Genomic DNA, 20,668 nt, shown 5'->3' on the forward strand with positions numbered 1-20,668 from the left:
AGCCGAGCTGTGCGTGGGAGGTTTCCGTTCCTTTCCGCCTTCTCACGAGAAGTAACCCCGCCGATTTCTCTCTCTCCGATTCGCCGCTGCGATCACGACGCTACGGTGGCGACGAGCGGCAGTGGCTGCCCCTCTTTCCATTACGCTAGCCCAACTTCTTCTTCGTCCTCCGTCCTTCGCTTATCGCTTCCGTCGCCGATCGTGAGCTGTGCGATCGCCCGCAGTGGGCAGCGGTGGTTCGCCGCCCCTCTGGCAGCTGGCAGTGGGGTTTGTTTCCTCTCCTTATCCTTCTTTTCCTCTCTCTTATCTAGATCTCTTGCGTCTCTTCTAGCGATCGACACTCCCCAGCAGCGCCACACCCCTTTCTTTCAGGTGGCTCCTTGATCTGTGGGTATCCAGGCCGTTCCCTTCCCTGGGGTGAGTTGTGTGCGATCTGTTACTGCTCGTTTTGTTGCTAGTCATTTCAAATCTGATCTAGTGCTTGCATTTGTTTATCCGTAAAATTTGTGTTGTTCTTAGCTTGAATTCATTCCCACTCCTTCCGGTTTTGGATAGCTTGTGGTGAGGGTGAGTTGTGGCTATTCTCGTGTGCAGTGGTGTATGTTTGCTGTTTCAAGTAGTTTAATTGCTGTTGTTCGTTATAGTGTTGATGTGTAGATTCCTTGCTCTTGTTTGTCTTGTGTTTTGGATCTATAAACCCTAATTGCTATCTATTTTATTATTGTCGTCTTGTTTGGTTAATTTAGGATTTTAAGGGTGTTTTGGTAATAATACTGTTTTAGTGCCTTATTTGGTTCTTTTGGTCTCAGAAAAACCAATAGAGTAGACCATAGTATAGGTTGATCTCATTGGGAGCACATAATTTCTCTTAGAGCTAACAAATTACTAGGAGGCTTATTCCACTGATATCAAACACTTAATATCATTAAAATAAAATTGTTTGAAATAGGATCATTCAATATTCTTTAACAAATGCAATTACAAGAGAAAAAAAAATCACTATTTGGTTTATTCATAGACAAAATTTTAGGGTGCCAAAGGCTATAAATGAGTTGAGCATGTGTGTGCAACTACTATGATATCAAAGTAGGCGAGGCGAGGGAACTACAAAGATGGAAAGGAGCATTGTGGGCTCCCAATAATCAAGAGATTGTGAGGATAAAAAAGGGAGAGCAAGGAGGCAGAGTGCTACTGATTCATGACCTGAACACCCAGATGTGCAATTTCTCAAAGAGGAGGAACTTAGGAGTGGACAGGAGGAAGGACGCTTGTTGGTGATTGTCACCGGAGATCACTTAGATCATGTTGGAAATAAGGAAGAGATTGTGATTCTTAAGAGATGAATGACTCAAATCAAATTCCTCGAAAATTTCAGAAATTTTTTTACATAAAAATCATGTAAATTATGATGATACACCCTTGGATTTCATAGAGTGCCCCACATACTTTCTAAAACAATGGTGCGACAAGGCATGTAGGCTATCGATGCAATCAAAACTGAGATGCCTCTTAAGTGATAGGGAGGTAATTTGCAGTTCACAGCAGTGGGCCCCCACAAGTCCAAAATTGCAATTTCACCAACTTGGAGCAAACGAGTTTGCTCTCATTTTGTCCTTTAAACTCTCTCACATAAACCAACAGGGGTAAGGCTTGCCTCAGTGGGAGGGTTTTCTTGGTCAATGACTTGCCTAAGTTTCCTATGTAATTGAGCTTTCATCTCATGTAACTTAGATTTCTCTCTGTGGAAGTATAGTTGGGTTGAACCTCTTTATATTACTTGTTTTTCTTAGCAAGGTGTTAAAGGAGGTCCTTGGTTGCTCATAAGGTATTCCTTACATTTCTTATAATAAGAGAGAATATGTGTGACTTCACTAGAGTGATTTTGGCATCCTAGGCATAACAATGTTGATTTATGTTGGGTGGTTAAAAACAAGAGTAAAAAGCTGTTATATTATTGGAAAAAAAGGATTTAGTTGTAAATTTCAAAATGTGGCTGGACCTTTTTGCAAAATATCCAATTAAAAGAGGTGGCCGAAATCTTCCTTCACATGATTGACTTCTTCTTCGTCCCCTCTTTAAATTTTGCCCTAACTCTAACTTTTGCCCAAAATCGATTTTCGCCGTCATCAACCCCGCCGTCCACTGTGGGGTTGTTGAACGCTCTGGTAGCCAGCGCCAACATAGTCACGCCATCGTCGTCGTGTCGCCGACGCTCCACAAAGAAGATCCTTCGATTTGAGGTGGAGTTTTCCCCTAGATTTTTGCTTGATTTCTTCGCTTTCGTGCATGATTAACATACACCTTTAGGTGTAGCTCCCATTAAGTAAATACTGTGGCTTGGTTTGCCCGGATCCTCACACGGACTGAGGTTTCTTTCTTTCTCTGTTTATGGTTATAGTTTGTAATAGTGATGGTTGTTTGCATTAGCATGCAAATCCCACAGTTCGGACCTCTTTTCAGGAAAAAAAAAAAAAGGAAAAAGGGTATGAACTGGGTGAATAGGAATGGAGAAGAGATGTTCCAATTCATCAAAATGTGAAGCTTTGTTTTAGTATACGTTAGAAAAAAAAAATACAAGCTTCTATATCTTTCCATGGGTTAATCTTGTTATGCATAGTTATTTGTCCTATATTATATCCTGTCTGTAAATTTCTATGTATATTGTCATGGACTAATCTTGCTATTTATATGTGTTTGTCCTGTTTTATTTCATGTTTGTAAACTTCTATATATATTCCATGTGTTAATCTTGCTAGTTATATTTCCATGAGGACGAATTTAATTATATATATATTCATATAGTTTGATCGAGAGAGAATATTTGATTATCCAGACATATGGTGAGGAGGTCAAATTTGGTTGAAGAATCATTAATTACATATATATTCTCTAATGAGGGGGATTTGTGCAGTTGCGTCCAAGTCAATGCATAGCTTATCATGCTATTGCTTGGCAGTGATCCAAGGAGTTGGTGTGAGAAACACGCACCGCAATGATCATATAGCCAACAAATTAAATATGTAATTATATAAGAGTGTTTCGTCTCAAGGCTTGTAAGAAGTTAGATAACTTCTCAATCAAGTTACGAAAAGAAGTGAATACAACTTTCGTGCCATAAAACTTTAGTTCTATTAGAGTAATCTTCGATCAAAGGGAGAAAATAATGTCTCCTCACGGGGTGGGTTGCAGGTCGTTCACCCTATTCTTATGTGGGGCACCTCACGGGATGGATTGCAGGTCGTTCATCTTGTATATATATATATATATATATTTGTGAGATATTTTGGGTGGATTGCGGGTCGTTCACCCTATGTATGTATAGATACATACTTACGATGTAGTTTCGTTATGAATGGATTGTAGTTCATTCACTCGGCTATTCGATGCATCGTTTCCAAGTGGGTTACAGGTCGCTCACTTTAATATCTTTCATTTAAACATATTGGGTTTATATTAGGTGGAATGCAGGTCATTCACCTTATGACACCTTCTGGAAGAGTATATGGTATGTAGTTTACCAATAAGAAAAGAATGAGTAAAAAAATTTTAGCAAATGAGAAATTAAGGAGAACTGATGATATTAATTAAGAAGGGAAGGAAAGACGAAGAACATGATATTATAAAAGGGTAAATAATGTATTGCTCTTTTAAATAATATTTTCATGCACGTCTTTCATATCTCCACTGTGCACTTTGTGCTCACTCTTCTTTCTTTTGTTTTCCTTTGACCTCCATATTCGCAGAGTTAAGGCGATCTTCAAGGTTTGATCAATAAAGTTGGAGCGTGCTTTAGAGATACTCCGCGACAGTTATGGAGACGGATTAGGCAGAGTCCACTAAGTTTAATTCATTGCATAGTGATTGTTTATCCATTTTGCTATTTCGACATTGATCATTTTATTTTCTGCATGAGGTCGATTGTCAGTCATGTTAGGGTATAGTAGAGTCGGATTTTGGAGTCGAACATTGTCGGCATCATTAAATAAAATATTACATATTTATGTTCGTACAACCTGTGTACCCTTGTCGGGTATTATTTATGGATTTTGATGCAGGAATGAATATTGCCCGATCAAGGAGGTTAACTTCCATACATGGATGAAGGTCTCCAGGTCGTGACAAAAGCATTTAAACTATATACAGTTTCTAGGTAGTTTGATACTGAATGGTGCTAGAACAGCTTCATCCTCAACAAGTGTCGGATTTGATCTGAGATTTGGTATCTTAGAGTTGCCCCATGAAAATTACTTGGCAGGTTATCACTTGATTAAGCACATTCTCTTTCACCATTGGCTTTGCATCCATTGTTTCCTTAATGATTATTTGTTAAATCATTTTTCATTAAATAAATAAAAAATTCATCTCTTCCTCTCCCAGGAACAATGAGGGAAAATGTGTTTTGTCCATTCCTTCTAAGCAAAAAAAAAAAAAAAAAAATTGAGGAATCATTTCTTTCACCTCTCTGCATACTGTTTTTCTTTTAGGATATGCCTTCTTTCCTCTGAACTTTTTCTTCATCGTAGGAATCAGGGATTTGGTTTAGCAACTTCTCCTATTCCTATATTACATTAGCATTTTTGCATATTTATTTATTTGTTTTTGTTTTGTTCCTAAATCACATCCTTCTGTATGCCATTGTGGGGTTTTTTGCCCTTCAAATCAATTGATATATTAAACTTATTACAGTTTCCAATAAGCCGATGCTATGAACTTGAGAGAACTTGATGCTAAGGTGTAATGAAGTTCTAACTTCTATTTTCTTTAACTAAAATTCTTTATTCACAGTTTATCCGATTAGAATGGGAACAGGATTTTTATGGGCAACTGCTGAAGACTTGGCAAAGAACCGAGGAAGGGTACTGTCACTGTACCGTCAATTCTTGAGATGCCTCAACTCCCCAGAACTTCCTCTCACCCATGCCGCTCGCCTTGCTAAAAAATCAGAGGTCCGCAGCATCTTCTTGTTCGGTGCCGAGGAGCGTTCCCTCCATAATATCGCTGAGCTCATTGATACCGCTAATTACTCGCTTTCCATCCTTAAGAAAGGTCGCCTACCATAGCATCCAAAAGGTCTATTTAAAACTCTAAACTGTTTACTCGTCATTTCATTTTGACTTCATTTAGTTATATGAAGTCAGATGAAATGGACTTGCATGATTTTAACTTAAAATTCTACAATTTTGTTTTACTTATGCCTTAACTTTAAATGCTTCGTAATGTGAATAAGCTTCCTGCTTTAGTAAAGCATGTGGATGCGCCTCTGAGTTTATATTAACAATAAGTTCTTTGTTCTTACTAGTTGCTCCTGTTGGCCCATGTTCTTGCTAATTTGAATATGGAGTTAACTTAATCGTTCTTAATGTAAATTGACATTGGGCGCTCAGTATTCGTATGGAGTGCGCGAGAACCTCTGCTCGATTCTAACTGATCTAAAGTTAAATGCGTATCAGACCGAGTTCATGCAAATATATAATACTAATATTACATATATTCTAAAAGTGTTTTTTACAAATCAGTTTTTTGTCCTATAAAGTATTTCCTTAAATGCGTTAATATTCTTTTGAATTCATATAAGTCGTTTAAAATTACAGTGAGTTGGAAGAGTTTTTACGATTAGTTATTCTGTTAAAAACGAGGCAGTGCATCAAATTAACCACTGCCCCTGCCGATCTGCTTTTGCATGCATGCCATGCATCCGTCACCTCTGTTTTTTTCGTCCCCCTCGTTCTTGCGTTTTTCAGTTTGGCTTCCGAATGGCATATTAAAATCCAAAGTGCAATCGAGGAGCAAGGAACAAGGAGTCAAGAAGGTCATCTTGAATCTGCACTTCTGCAGTGACAGCGCGTAGGGAGCAGGTAGAGACCCGACCTGGCCCGTTGACCCGGTTAGCCCGGGCCCACCCGGAACCAAACCGAGACAAAGCAGCAAAATTAGCCGGCCTTAAGTTTTGTTGATAAACCAAACCGAGATCAAAGCAGCAAAAGGTGGCGCAGGAAGATTTAAGTTTTGTTGATAACACAAAGACCTGAGGAGGAAGAACTCGCTTGATTGGAGTTGATTAATGAAAAGAACAGTGCGTCAGTAATCAATATGATTACTCGTTAATTAAAGATGAAATAATCATAAAGATATTTTCAAATATAAAAATGAAAAGAATAGAATATGATTTTAATAATAAATAAAAAAGGATTCTTAATATATTTGACAGTGCGTGGCAGGGCATGAAAGCCTCTGTTCATGTGCTTCTGGACCTCAGCTTCTGAGACACAAGGAAGCCCACAGAGAAGCCTACAGCCGCTGCATATATCAACTTCTTGTTATTCTCAAAGCTCTTCGTCAACTTATCCACCAGTCCACCGTCGAGCCACTCTTCTATCACCTCAATTTTGTTCTTCCAATTCGCGCCTTCCCACTTTCCTTCTCTTCTCTCTCTCTTTCTGCAAGCCTTTGGCTTCTCTCCGTTCATGGAAGGTGCTGCTTCTTCTGTAGTGTCTTTTTTACTCTTTGCCTTGTCCGATTGCTTCTTACGTTCCTGCTCGCTGTTGTCGGCACCCACAGTAGGTTTGTCCTCTGGTAAGCTTCCTTCTTTTGTCTTCTCCTCTGTTTTATCCTTCTCGATCTTTTCCTTCAGCAAGTCTGTTTCCTTGGGCATGTCTTCTTCTTTGATTTTCTTCTGCTCCTCTTTTGGCATGGGCTCTTCTTTCTTCTTCCTCTCTCCACTCTCTGCCTTCTCTTTTGGCATGGGCTCTTCTTTCTTCTTCGTTTCTCCGCTCTCTGCCTTCTCTTTCGAGATGAGCTGTTCTTCCTTCTTCCTTTCTCCACTCCCTGCCTTCTCCTTTGGTATTTCTTCCTCCTCTTTCCTATCAGTATCCTGCGTAATCCTCTTCTTGGGCATGAACAGCGACAGCCATCCTTGTTCAAAATTCCCTCTGATATGTCCGACGTCTGCATCCTTAGGAACGTCGAGATCTAGCTCGACTCGGGCGATGGTGGTTTGAGCCAGAGGCTTCCTGCACCTCACCAACAGCTTCATGGAGTTATGGTCGAGCCGAATCTTGACGTCTTCAGCCCTGAAATCTTGATTCCCATGCAAAATAGATAAAAGGTACTTGGAATGATCAGTGTGGTGTTAAGATTTAGCATGCATGGATATATAAGATAAGATCGAGCACAGTAAGGACCACTTCCTGAAAGATGGTCGCAACAAATCTGGAAGCCCCAGTAATGATTTGGGGGCCATAATTCAAAGTTTTCGCAATCAGATCAATTGCAGTTGCAGTAAGAAACTTGAGAATCGACACAGAGATTATACCTGGAAGATGGACACGGAGAACATGACTGTCAATGGTTTCAGTATGTTCGGTCAACGGCGATAGATCCTGGTAAACCACTTGTTTGGGCTGTCCTCTGATGCTATCCATCAACAATGATGCTATATCAAATCCGCCTCTGTTCATAGAAGAAAAGATCTGCGAGAGAGAATCTGTTTTGTACGATGTAACTCTCAGTTTGTTCCACGGATTTATAGAGATGCATCGCTCTGTTTCATGGCCTGGTGTTGCAGATCAAATGGCTCCCCAGACAGTCATTCCTTACCCTCCATGCTGGATGTTGTCTTCTCCTACGGAAGGAAAACTAGAATACTTAGCTTTTTCTAGGATGTAAAGAATACCTTCCTGATGTTTTGGACTTCCAGTTGCCTTTTAGTCAAATTTCTACTCATTAAAGTCTAACACCCACCCTATTAGATACATTATTCAAATCTTTGAAACTCACTTTTATATGAACATAACTTCGTATAACAGTTTGTAACGTATAATTATTCACTAAATATCTAATACTGGGATTCAGTTCAAATGCATGCATGACACAAGATACTGCCATAATATATCTCTACTTTGTGAAACGAGGCATCATGCACAAGTTGCATAGAGATAAGGACACCATTACACCAAGCAATGGAGAGTTGGATCCATTTAGATAAATGTAATTATATGGCAATCATGTCAAATATTTGAACAATGATGGACCAAACAAAGTTGCGAGACCATAAATAAATACTCATCAGAGTTGCATTTTAAAGAAACTCATAGCTATCAAATGTTGACACCAATCAAACTGCCCACATGATGGCATAATCTTTTTATCCACAGCAACCCCCACTGGACTTGCATAGATGAATCATCTACAACAATACAAAGTTTTTAATTTGACGAGCTAAAGCTATTTCAAATCCTTGAGTGTTGTTCTATGTCGATGGTCATCTAACATTGGGCTTTGGGGACTGGCGATATGGCGAAGCATGTGTGCCTTGTGAAAGGCTCCTTGTCGGCTGTTGTCCTTGTCTTCCGAATGAACCTTGTGGTCTCAATCCATTTCTAGCACCCAGGCTATTGGAATGTGCCATTGAGCGTTCTGTTTGCATGGTCTGGTAGAAATAAGAAGAGCTTGCTAGGTCTTTAAGGTTGATAATTGGTCCGAGGGCTTCAACGACCTCACTCATTAGCGGCCTCGCTTTGGGATCACGACTGAGACATGCTTGTGCAAGTTGGGATACTTTCTGTGCGCCTTTGATGGAGAAATTGCCCTCCAAGTGAGGATCTACAAGTCTATAAAACCGGCGCCTTTCTCCAAGGTGTGGGCGTGCCCACTCCACAAGATTGTGCTCTCCGTTCGGCCGGTGTTTGTCCATCGACCTTTTTCCCGTCATCATCTCAAGTAGCACCACTCCAAAGCTATAGACGTCGCTCTTTGAAGTCAAATGCCCTGAGATACACACATGATATTCAAGTATAACATTCATAATGGAGAAAGAAGTCAAATTCTAGCCTGGACTTGTACAACCTAAATGAAAGTCTAGTACATCTCAAGTAAAAATATGAACTGCAACCACATAATTTGTCTGCCTAAATACTCATATAGTTTGCTCAAATTGTGCATAGAGTGTTGATTTTTTTTCCTTTTATTTCTATGAAATAGGGTTGGGGTTAGGTAAATTTCAGTCAAAAGGTATACAAGTTTATGAAAATGGTTTCAGTTTAAAACAAACAAAACATAGCCTGGAGTGGGACCGGAAGGAAGGGAACCAACCGAAATCTAAATCCCTAAAGAAATAAAATAATTAAAAAAAAAAACACCTAAGACATCATTCATGACCCAAAAGCCTGACTATTGGGTAAGTTCAGGTTTGGTTTTTGTGTTTCCAAAATATTTGACATCCTTAACTTAAGGATTAAAGGATAACTGATTAAGAAAAGATTACTAGAAAGGATAGAAAACTGTCGCATGTTAGCAGCTATGATTCATGAATATGTAGTTCAAGATCAATTGGGAAAAGAAATACAGTATGCTAAACTTTATGACATGAGGGTTAAGAAAACCAAAGGAGACTTCTCTTAAACCATCAAACAAAAAATTATCTGTGACAACTTGTGAAATTCTTACGCATGGATCAGTAGAAATGGCTGGAGTGACCATGGTATAAACAACTTAGAATTAATAACATAATCTGGCAAGGTACCAATATCAATACAAAGATGTAGTAAGGAGAGACCTGATAATGTGAACACGCTTTGAATAAGAGGAAGTGAAGAACTCAATAGCTCATTTTTGTGGTAGTCATCATTGGCATCGAACCCCGTCTCAAAAATACATGAGCATCTAGAGGAAGAGAAGATATATTTAACAGAAATAGGGATCTTCAGCAAAGGTAAGATATGACGAACCCAACAGGATAAAGTTAAGAGCTTAAGGGTCAACGACAGCTTTCTTGAATAGGACTTATGTTACTTATGGAAGTTACCTATGCTATACAGTAGGCAACCTTATCATTCCTTTATAAACATCCAACATATAAGCCAAATATTGATGATCCTCGCCAAGTTCTAACAAATGTCCAACAGATATCCATAACTAGCACAGGCATAATCTCTGTGTTCTCCAGTTGCTTGTCTATTTTGAGGGTGAGAAACTATATTAAACTTGGGGCTCTGCCAACTTGGGTGTTTAAGATGAATTGCATTTTCACCATGAAATAGAACTAAGGATTAATTGAAGAATGATTTCAGAAACATTAAGATATACAAAATTTAACAAATAAGAGGGGGGAAATAGATGAAGAAATTGACATGGAACCTTTCAAGATATAACCTATGATCTCATATCAGTAATATACCACAAAAGACCAGGTCAAATTTTCACTTAGAGAAGACGCTCATTACTGCACCTGTCATAACATACTCAGGAGCTGCATATCCATATGTACCCATCACTCGAGTAGACACATGAGTTTTATCACCTTCAGGAGCATCTTTAGCGAGCCCAAAGTCTGACAGCTTAGCATTGTAATCCTGGGCGCATGGATTTCAGAATGGACAGAACAGATACTCAAGGGCAAGATAATAGTATTTGTTACTTACCACATCTAACAGGACATTTGATGACTTGAAATCGCGATATATCACTGGCCTTTCAGCTTCCTCATGAAGAAAAGCAAGACCCTTCGCGGCTCCAAATGCAATTTTCATTCTTACAGACCATGGTAGAGGAAGGGTTCCTGTCAAAGAGAATAAACAAAAAAAATTAATAGCACTTGAACCTGACATACAGATAAGAAAAGAATAGCAGCATGATAAAATACACATTCAAGTGTTCTACAAGACTAGATTAACAATGAAAGACATTGGCGTGATAACTGACATAACAAAACCAGAGGAAGAGAAAGAGAAAGATACAAGATAATGGCAAATTGGGCAACACAAAAGACCCATTACTGGTAATTCATCAGGGACATTACCTATGTCTGCCATGTACCATAAGAGACTAGGCACCATAGAAAAAAAAAGCAACGTAAAGTTGATTTACTTGAGAGGAAAATTTGTATTAATCAAATATTTCCCTAATGGATGACTAAGAAGAAGGCATCAATTAGCTCTAATAACTGTATATACTAATAGAAATTCCACATCACTAAGATTCTGTAATGTTGTTAAACTAGTGAGAAAACACAGACTAGTTCCCCAAAATTTATAAAGTTTGTCACAGAGAGAGGATAGATAATGTACGATAGGCGACACTTCAAAAACACATTTCCAACATGGTAGGATCAACTGCAATAAAAAACAAAATGAATGGTCTTCATATCTGAATTTATAGAGGTAATTAAAGGACACAATTGAATAGGGAAATTGCGAATTTGCCACCAAGAAACATTGTTTGCGACATGTGTAATACAAATCAGTAGCCAGGAACAATGTCAAAATTTAATCAAACACAACCTCTAAAATCAGATATAGCAGATTTATGCCACTTAAATTATAGGAGGCATTTGGTAATTCATGAGGCAGACACTCTAAACATGCCCCACTTTTTGCCAACCAAACATCAAAAGGAATCCTCATACTTATATATGTAAGGGACCATAGCAGAGGGCACCCCTTCCAACTACTATTTCTTGCAAGTAACTCCATCCTAACAAATCCTTGTAATCCACGTTAACAAACCACTTAAGCTAATGTAGGTTAATTTATGTTCGATGTATAGCATGATGCAGTCCATTATTGTTGTTAATGTTAATACACATCTACGATGGTAGATAATCAGAACTCACTATTTGTTGTTGTAACATGGCGGTTATAAGACATAACCCACCACCCAAGATAGCACTAAATAATTTACCCATGGATGATGGTTTACTAGCAAATGATGAGATTATCACAGATGAATGGGGTAGTGCAAACTGCAACGGGTAAAACACCCATGGATGGATGCAAAGATGCTCAGTGATTGATCTTTAACAGTTAGTGAGCATTATGTCAATAGCAGTACATATTACTTTAGCAAATGTGGAATTCTTATAGTTATTACATTATCCATTCATTGCAGTGTGTTGTTGTAGTAACTTATGTTGCAATAGACATAAAGAATACACATGATAGAAAATTATTGCAGTGGCATGTTTTTTTTTTACCTTCTGTTTTGGAGTTTATGATGCATTATTGATGAACCTCAATTGTTGTTCAACTTTATTCTATACCTATAACCATGTTGTTTTCATATCTACTTTTCAACATTTGTGCTCAATTTCCTTATGCTGCCTCCAATTCTGGATGCCTATTAGTTGATCGCACTATGTCCCCATGGACAGTGGTTGTTTGTTTTTCAAGAGATGTCTTTTCTCTGACATTACTTTGAACTACATGAACCAAGGGAAACTTTCTGTTAGGTGGATTGACCTTGGGCTGGGTGTATAGTTTCCAAGTGACCTATTTCTCCCTTCCTCATCTACATCTGAAAACTATGGAAAGGAAAGGCCATACCAATATCATATCAAAACGAATTTTGTTCAAGAAACGATGCATGAAAAAAATGTAGACACCACTAACAGTTCTCGTATTGCCTTCACTTTCTCTCAGAAAAAAGGGCATGCATGTGCATATTTTAGACATCTTATTCAAGGTATAGCTCCAATCCAACCACACAAAAGTAAGGTCATAACTAAATAAATATCTCCCTCCAGCTCTCACTTGATTTTCTAGTAGCTGTACAGGTTGCCTCAGTTGTTGAAATTATTGTTCTAGAAATTCCAGAATAATGGCTGTAATAGTTATGGACATGTAGTGTCACTATGAAACATATAAGTGCAATTCTAGGTCGCATGTAAGAAAGAGAGTTAGACATAGTATGGGGAAATTTGCTAATTGCTGCTACTTATCTATTTAAATAAAAGTTCAAGTTGCAGTTTGCAAATTCAATCCTACAATCTCAATAGTGCTATTTTTGTATTTTACAGAGATTAGGTGGGAGAGCAATTAATGTTTTACAAGGGATATTTTTGTTGAAGTGCCAAAGCATCATTGACTTGTTTGTTTTTACAGGAGTGTGACATTTCCTTGCTTTCTTCATGTATTTAAAAACGTCATAACAAGTGTTGACTAGCTAAGTCACAGGATAGCATATGGCAGAAAATTCCAATTAAATCTAGTGAAGAAGAAGCGATATAGGTTTGATTGCTGTAAAGTGCAAACATCATCTATTAGACTTCAAAGTTAACATCAAAAAGCAAAATGTAAAACTTGTTATTATATGATAAACAAGGGGAAAAATTGATAACCGATGCAGGATTGTGAACATTTCAATAATATCTAGGATCTTTTATGGAATCTAATGGAAGAAGAGAGAATGCATGGAGATACATACTTCTAAATAGATGGTTCTCTAAACTTCCACGAGGCATAAACTCATACACTAGCAATCGTTGGTCATCTTCAATGCAATAACCGATCAATTTTACCAAATTTGGATGTTGAAGTTGACCAAGATAATCAACTTCAGCCTAGACATAAATGAAGAGGGATTCACATCAAAAATATCCAACAGATGTACAGAAAGTTCTGTATTTATAACCAATTCATGGAACTAAAACTGATGCTTCTAGTATAACATACCAGCCATTCTTTATGCCCTTGAAGTCCATCATGGTTAAGAGTTTTGACAGCAACAGTAAGCCCTGTACCAGGTTTCACAGGAGCAGTTCCATTCTCCTCAATCCATCCTTTAAATACACAACCAAATCCTCCTTCTCCAAGAAGACTTTCAGGTCTGAAATTTCTTGTTGCCGATTTGAGCTCATTGAAGGTGAATTTCCGCAGTTGAGTTGCAACCTTAAGCTCCTCCCCAACTTTCGACACAGATGAATTACTTTCAGCATTACTCGTGGTAGTAGAACCAGATGCCATTGGTGCAACTGGCTGGTCCCTACTACCATCATTAGTCGACTTACTTTCTGCAAACCCATATTAAATATGCTGGTTATCAATAAATTATAGGAAAATATTGGAATGCCACAAATTATATCTTAAAACAACAAAAATAACAAATTAAGAGAGTAGTTCAGTGGCATTGTGAGATGCTAACAAACATCCCCTGATTATATAAAGAAAAAAAAAAGAATTAAAAGTGATAACTTTTGTCAACTGTACACCACCTAAATGACTACCATGAACACCAAATTCAATGCTCATCCTTTTAGCCAACACTTCGACATGGTGAATATCATTAACATTATGTTAATTTCTTCAAAGAAAGGGACAATTTTATGAGGAAAGCTTTCTTCAATTAGACAGGTAATTAACAGAACAAATCTCTGAATAAGAAGCAAATTGTTAGATAATAGAAATAGTATAAAACATTGTTTTCCTAGAAAAAGAATGAATTAAAATCATTCTCTGTTTGTGTAATGTTACTTGTATAGAAAGATTGCTACTTTATCAGCTAAATAACTGAACATGATTTGAGTTAAGAATATGCTTGAATATTGTAGTTGTGTATGGGCAAATTCATTGATCTCTTCCGTTACCCAGCATCGGCAGCAATGTCATCATGAAGCTGGCCATTTTACCAAGCAAATAGTCTGTAACTAAGCATATGACCAAACCTCTTCTGATATGAGATAATACTACTCCCAGAATATTGCAGAAATAAAAGATCGTGGCTACCAGATACGAAAAACAGAAAACACGGGTATTATAGGTTGGAAAGGAAAAGGTACTGAAGTAAAAGGGAGATTGTCTACCCATTATAACGACTACAAGCATCGCGCACGACTTCGACAACCACAGAAAGACTACGGAGTGCCAACGCGGAAGATAAGTTGCAGAAGTAGGGATAGATTACCGCATTGAGTGGCTGCGCTGCTGATGGAAATATCCACCTTGGCTCTAGAACTGGAAGGGACGCAGCCCCCCATCAATCGAAACTTCATCCAGCAACTCGTCCCCTCACTCTTGCCGCTACTGCTGTCCTTGCCCTTCTTCCTCCTCCTCTTCTTCTTCGAACTTCTCTCCTTGGAACCCTCCCACGAGGCCAGCTGCGCCACCTGGGGCCGCAATCCCATGTCAAGAAAGCAAGCAGCTCAGAAGACCATGAAGCCACTCCGAAGATCCACCTTCCAAGATAAAATCTTTCGCCTTTCCACCCAATCAGGAACAAGAAACCGCGAGCAGGAGGGGGAAGGGGAAAAGATCAAATTGGAGAATGATTGGCAGCGGAGTGGAGGAAGAACCCAAGATAAGGAAGAATCTGACGCGGAGTAAAGAAATGGAGGGAAGGAGAGGGAGGCGTCGGGCACCCTAAATTGATTGGGCGAGCGTAAGAATAAAGAAAAGCGACTGGAGTAAAGCGAAGAGACAAAGGGGGAATCTAACGAGCTCAGTGTAGTAGTAGCAGCAGCAAGCAAGCCCATTCGCAACATTTTTTATTTCTGTTTTTGTTTCAAAATCATTTTTGCTATTTTTGCAATAAAAATAAATAAACTCATTCAAATGATCAATTGAAGAACTTTCTCGATTTAGAATGATTTACTTGTTTAATAAATTTAGAATACACAAACAGAAAACGACTTCAATTTTTTTATTTAAAAAAAAAAAAAGACTTACCTGGATCTCGGTAGCTCCGAAAGAATCATATCGAATGAGTTAACATCGTAGATTTAATGATGATTAAATGGTCGAACATGCACATCAACATCTAATAACGTGCCCAATATCTGAGTTTTACATTAATCATTTCGTGAGAGAGGTATCTATCCATTGATAATGAACTGAGTGTTGTGCCATAAGTTACCACATGATTGCCCTGTTATCAGCATACAAGATGACAAAGAACATAAGATCGTATGTTGACAGACAACTACGTTAACATGAAGGAAAAAACAAACAAGGGTAAATATATGATTTCTTCCAAGGCTATACTCCGGATGCTGCTGAAGAATCTGTAAGGTCATGAAAATGTAGCATGTAGATTGTGACCCTCTGTCTCCTGCAAAGAAATATTGGTTTGTAAGGGCCATCGGGTATGCATCAATTTACAAAAAGTAATGTGCATTCTTAACATTTTGCAGTAAGTTCAATGAAGAAATAAGATCCATATAGTTGGTCCCAAAGAATTGGAGCCAACAAAAATTATGATAATGGTGAATGTTCATTCTGATTATTCATCTTCCGATATTTGAAATAAAAAATGTTATTAAGAAAAAAACCTAAACAGAGAAGCTGAGATTGTACAATAGCATAACCAGGCGACAGTGATTCACCATAATTTTTGATTGAACCCCATATTAGATTGTGATTTATGGGAGGAATTAAGACATAATATAGTTAGACCAAAAAATTGGATACATTCAAGATGCTGCAAATAATCTTTTGTTATTTGTCATGGACCTATGGTTGATTGGTAAATCTACCTACTCTCGATGTTTTAACATATCTAATTTCAACTAATATGGTTAACAAATTTATAATGTTTTCCATGTATAAATCCTTGCGTCACTAATCTACAATCAAATTTGTTGCAACTCAACAAGTCTGCAAGTCATGTGATCAACACAACACTATTTCCAGCCGATAAGTATGACATATCATAGTTTAATTGAATTTTAATGAACCTAAAATGCAAGTTGGAGAGTTTAACAAATCAAATTATTAACTATAAGAACCAATAGAGCATGTGGTAGCTGACCAACTATAAAAACGGTGCTTGGTAGCTACTAGCTTCCAAAAATAGTTTGCATTGATAGGAAGGTGAAATTAGAATAGAATTTTACAAAGTTTGGTTGATTGTATAACATCCAAGTTTAGATATATATTTACCAATTGATACCTGAACGTATACAATGCAGTAGAAGTATAGAATAAACAAATAAAATAAATATGTCAAGCTTATTGTAAGAGGTTGCTAAACTGTAATGGTGTTGAATCTGGATCAATGGAAATAGTTGGTTGGCAGACTTCACAGAGTAAGGAAAAAGGTCCAAACTGAACTGGTTCTGCTATTGGTAGACTGAATATCCAGCAATAGATTACAGAAACTAAGTCAAGAAGCTTAAATTTCATCAAATAATTTAGTTTAAAATGTTCTGGAGCTTATTTGAAATGTTCTGAACCTTCCAAAAGGAGATCATCCTGTTTTATTTTTATTACAGATGTTCCTGTCGTTCTGTGCCCCTAATAATTCCCAAACTATAGGGAAGGAGTGAGGCGGAATTGAGTAACAACCGAGGAACGATGCAGAAAATTTCTAATATCGTAAGTAAAGATTCAAAGGTTCTAATTCTAGGATAGCACCTCCTTTGAATAAGAATACCATGACTGATTGCAGGAGCGACATCAACTATACTCAAACAACTAAAACTATTATTGTTCGCCATAGCTGTGAAATCAGCTACCTAATATAATAGTATAGTTGTCCATGATGAATTGAGATATCATAAACCAAATGCACTTCTATGCTCCTTAATAATCAAAAGAAGAATTAGTGCTCAATATTGTATCTCTATCTGTATAATTAAGTGAACAATTCTAGACCTAGACATGATGCACAATGACTTGTGCTATTCCAGTTAGAATAAAGAGTCTATGATTGAGGTCTTTTTGTTTTAATCTATTGCAGTCCTTTCAGCAGAACAAGATCATTGCGTTAGCGGCAACGACCTAAATAATTGCACGATATATGAGGAAGGAAGGGAAACATAAATCAAAGAGAGTCCGATGTGTAAATTAACCTTTGGTTTTAAGCAGCGGCAACTGTAGGGTTACGGCCCTCGCAATCAAGGCTTTGATCGAAGTTTCGGGAGGGATACTTGGCCGACGTGGGGCCGACCTCGAAGACGATATCTTTGCCAGAGGATCGGATCCCTGTGATCGACCACCACCGGAAGAAGGCGCGGACCCGTATGCCTTGAAGCCCCGTGATGCGGCCGGCGACAAGGTTCCCGGTGACCCGATGAGAGTAGGAGGCTAGATAATTGTCAGGAGGGAGGGTGACGCGGCATGCGTCCCCGAAGTCGACCGCGAAATCGCCAGAGGTTCGGTTGATGGAATAGGCGACGACGCCGGCGGGGAGGAGGCCGACCGGGAAGCCGCTGCCCTGCAGCTCGTCATAGGCAGTGCTGGGATTAGGGTTAAGATTCTCGGAAAGGGCTGGGGAAGCGAGGACGAGGAAGGCGGCCACGGCGAGAACAGCTCCTCCTCTCGACATTTCCGCAGCGTAGCGAAGTCAAACTCCTTCCGGTTGAGATTTGGGAATGGCATAAATGGTCCAAACGGAAAAGAAATTAAGAAATATATAAATATAGTTATTTTTATTGACAATTTTTTGTTAGACGGAAGAAGAGAGGAATACTTTTCTTTCTTTCTTTATTTATTTATCAGATGAAATGTATGAAATTTATGAGAAAGGACAGGTGAATAACTATATGATTAATTACTTTAATATACTAAAGATTTATTTATCGTGGACCGTTACAAGTTTTAATATGGTACAAAACCAGAGAGAACATAACTTGTAATGAGTAAAATACAGTTTATAGTAACTTTAGGCAACAACCCTACGGTAAGGGGTGAGTTTGTCCTTAGCCTTGACACCCTCCTCTGTAAGCAGATACGCCAAGAAATCACCGTACTTGTAAGGTTTGAAGAGGGAGGGGTGGGCATTGTCCACCAACTCTGGCGGGGCTTGAATCACATAGTCGTCATGGGGAACTGAGAAGATCATCGCAGAGTATCTAATCGGGTTCTTGCCATCGACAGTTACCCTGTGCGGCGCTGCGCGGATCCTGCCGTCAGTCCATGCCTGTCACAGAAATATAAAGAATGATAAGTCATGATCAGAGTTTCAATTACAGACTATCAATAAAGTAGTTAATATAATCAATAATAAGTCTTTCGATATGGGATATGGCAATAATACAAATAAATTATTTGAGTCTGATGTAAGCTTTGAATTTGAGTCTGATGTTTAGGGCACTGACAGAAGGATTCATGGATTGCTAAGATAATGCCACAAGTTTATCCACTATACCTACGCTATGTGATCCAATAAGACCAACTATCATGAAGGATGAGATTAAATACATAATTGAGATAGCATTTAATTGTGTGAATCTTTAGGGAACATACACCAAAGAATTGTGTGTACAATGAGAAGCATGAGAAATCCATTTGAACCTTAATGGAAAATCTCTTAGAAGGAGGCCTTCACAGAATTTGCAACCCAACACAGTGGCTACAATAGAGATAATGCTCAATGCCAACTCAATATGCACAACATAGTGGTGGTAGTTTAGAGTGTAATGTAATGATGAACAATTAAGGAGCTAGAGATATGTAAGTATGGAAAAGAAGCAGCTCTGGGAAGAGAATCAAATAGAGGACCTGTATAATCCAATTCCACCTTGATTTCTCTAATTCATGGACTTTTTGGCAGCAAATTGTGAAAACTGATCCTGTGTAAACAGAACACTTGACACCATGATTAAGAAACCAAAGGAAAAAATGAAGAAGAAGATACCCGGATAGCATTGCCAGCCAAGACGAAAATGGAGGCCCGTGAGCTAGGCTTCACCGAGACCCATTCCTCTTCGTTTTCGCTAATCTGCACCTCCAATCCATCCACCTCGTTCAACTGACACACCATCGAGAACGCGTTCGTGTCCCGGTGAACCTCACATCCCGCCAGCTTAACCTCCTCCCCCTTTTCCTCCGCCCCTTCCTTTTCCTCCCCGTACTTGGCGAAACGAAGCATATAATACACGGCGGATTCCGATGGCTCCACTTGGTACTTCGCTACTCCCAAGCTCTCCCACACCATCCTCCTCACCATCTCCTCCAGCTCCACCAGCTTAGTCGCGAACGACAGGGTCGTCTCGCTGCGAGCCAAGCAACAATTTACCAAACTAATCGATCGATCGGAGAAATCAAAGGCGTTGTTAGATTACATACCTGAAACGAGGGTTGCCATCGGGCCAGAGTAGGCTGAAAAAGTTGTCGACGCCGGCGGCGTCGGAGGCGCCCGTGATGGCCAGGCTCTCGTAGGCGAGCCCTGGGATCTGACCCATGTAGCCGCCGTAGATCTTTGCGGAGCTATTCTTGATTTTGACCTCGCGAGGCAGCGGGAACAGCTCCTGGGAGACCATGCGGAGGAGGGAGTCGCGGAGATGAGGAGAGACGCGGTCGTACACGGCCTCGAAGCAGCCAACGGTGGCCATGGCGCGCATCACCTGGTCCCGGACGGCGGTCCAGGCGGGTGATCCACTATCCGCCAGGCCAACCCCGGAGAAATCGATCTTAGGGAGCTGCCCCGATGCTGCTTCCGATGCCATCGTCGCCTTGCTCTTTCCCCCAATTCGAAATCCCCGATCTCTGCTTTCTTTTACTTTAATCATCGACTACAAAACGAAAAAGAAACTATTAACGGTCAACCCAAGGGCGTGGCACCGGTCCCACCTCGAGTTATGCTGTACGGAAAATAATAATAATAATAATAATATATAAATATTTATTCATTTTTAGATGAATTAGATATTTATTGGATAGCTTTTCGCCCACCCCTAGATATTGGAATTAGAGAATGTCCTTTACTGACTCTTTGAAATGCGTGCCATCGCTTGTGATTTCCATGTCCTTTCTAGAGCCACCCGGAAGCATGACGTCCTCTCCCCCATGGGCGCACTACGCGTGCTCTCGTCCCAAGCTCACGCCCCTGGACAACTGACTAAAGTGACTCTCCAGCCAAAAGCGATGCAGCCTCCTCCTTCTCCCTGCTCGTTTATTTATGATTCTTACGCACCTTTACGCTTAATTCATTTCTTACCCTTTGTACGCATGGACGAGAC

General features: G+C 39.2%; 5 protein-coding genes across 8 annotated transcripts; 1 reads left to right on the forward strand and 4 right to left on the reverse strand.

The window, feature by feature from the left end:
- Positions 1 to 44: 44 nt before the first annotated feature.
- Positions 45 to 5,256, forward strand: LOC141838673 (uncharacterized). 4 transcript variants are annotated; one of them, XR_012602660.1, is made up of 2 exons: positions 45 to 417; positions 3,744 to 4,374. XR_012602660.1 is itself a non-coding variant. In XM_074726215.1 (2 exons), the coding sequence occupies exon 2, from the start codon at positions 4,800 to 4,802 to the stop codon at positions 5,058 to 5,060; it is 261 nt and encodes an 86-aa protein (XP_074582316.1). In that variant the 5' UTR covers positions 45 to 417; positions 4,786 to 4,799; the 3' UTR covers positions 5,061 to 5,256. The 4 variants fall into 4 exon arrangements, 3 of the variants coding, with proteins under 3 accessions (XP_074582316.1, XP_074582318.1, XP_074582317.1); XM_074726215.1 differs by lacking the exon at positions 3,744 to 4,374 and adding an exon at positions 4,786 to 5,256; XM_074726217.1 differs by lacking the exon at positions 3,744 to 4,374 and adding an exon at positions 4,799 to 5,256.
- A 979-nt stretch (positions 5,257 to 6,235) lies between these two features.
- LOC141838671 (uncharacterized) lies at positions 6,236 to 7,421 on the reverse strand. The gene is made up of 2 exons (XM_074726212.1): positions 7,313 to 7,421; positions 6,236 to 7,077 (listed from the first exon to the last, which is right to left on the reverse strand). Exons 1-2 carry the CDS (start codon positions 7,419 to 7,421, stop codon positions 6,236 to 6,238), a joined length of 951 nt encoding a protein of 316 aa, XP_074582313.1.
- A 592-nt stretch (positions 7,422 to 8,013) lies between these two features.
- On the reverse strand, positions 8,014 to 15,199 carry LOC141838669 (serine/threonine-protein kinase PBL34-like). Its single transcript, XM_074726210.1, has 6 exons — positions 14,674 to 15,199; positions 13,446 to 13,783; positions 13,198 to 13,333; positions 10,419 to 10,555; positions 10,226 to 10,349; positions 8,014 to 8,766 (listed from the first exon to the last, which is right to left on the reverse strand). Exons 1-6 carry the CDS (start codon positions 14,891 to 14,893, stop codon positions 8,261 to 8,263), a joined length of 1,461 nt encoding a protein of 486 aa, XP_074582311.1. The 5' UTR covers positions 14,894 to 15,199; the 3' UTR covers positions 8,014 to 8,260.
- Positions 15,200 to 15,563: 364 nt separating this feature from the next.
- Positions 15,564 to 18,076, reverse strand: LOC141838672 (uncharacterized). The gene is made up of 2 exons (XM_074726213.1): positions 17,558 to 18,076; positions 15,564 to 15,816 (listed from the first exon to the last, which is right to left on the reverse strand). Exon 1 carries the CDS (start codon positions 18,031 to 18,033, stop codon positions 17,566 to 17,568), a length of 468 nt encoding a protein of 155 aa, XP_074582314.1. The 5' UTR covers positions 18,034 to 18,076; the 3' UTR covers positions 15,564 to 15,816; positions 17,558 to 17,565.
- A 178-nt stretch (positions 18,077 to 18,254) lies between these two features.
- LOC141838670 (putative 2-oxoglutarate-dependent dioxygenase AOP1) lies at positions 18,255 to 20,229 on the reverse strand. Its single transcript, XM_074726211.1, has 3 exons — positions 19,776 to 20,229; positions 19,345 to 19,702; positions 18,255 to 18,627 (listed from the first exon to the last, which is right to left on the reverse strand). The coding sequence occupies exons 1-3, from the start codon at positions 20,216 to 20,218 to the stop codon at positions 18,370 to 18,372; spliced, it is 1,059 nt and encodes a 352-aa protein (XP_074582312.1). The 5' UTR covers positions 20,219 to 20,229; the 3' UTR covers positions 18,255 to 18,369.
- Between the last annotated feature and the right edge of the window lie 439 nt (positions 20,230 to 20,668).

Source organism: Curcuma longa, chromosome 11 (assembly GCF_044706935.1).
Source record: "Curcuma longa cultivar G26 ecotype Majalengka, Jawa Barat chromosome 11, ITB_CL_G26_1.1, whole genome shotgun sequence".
NCBI lineage: Eukaryota > Viridiplantae > Streptophyta > Magnoliopsida > Zingiberales > Zingiberaceae > Curcuma > Curcuma longa.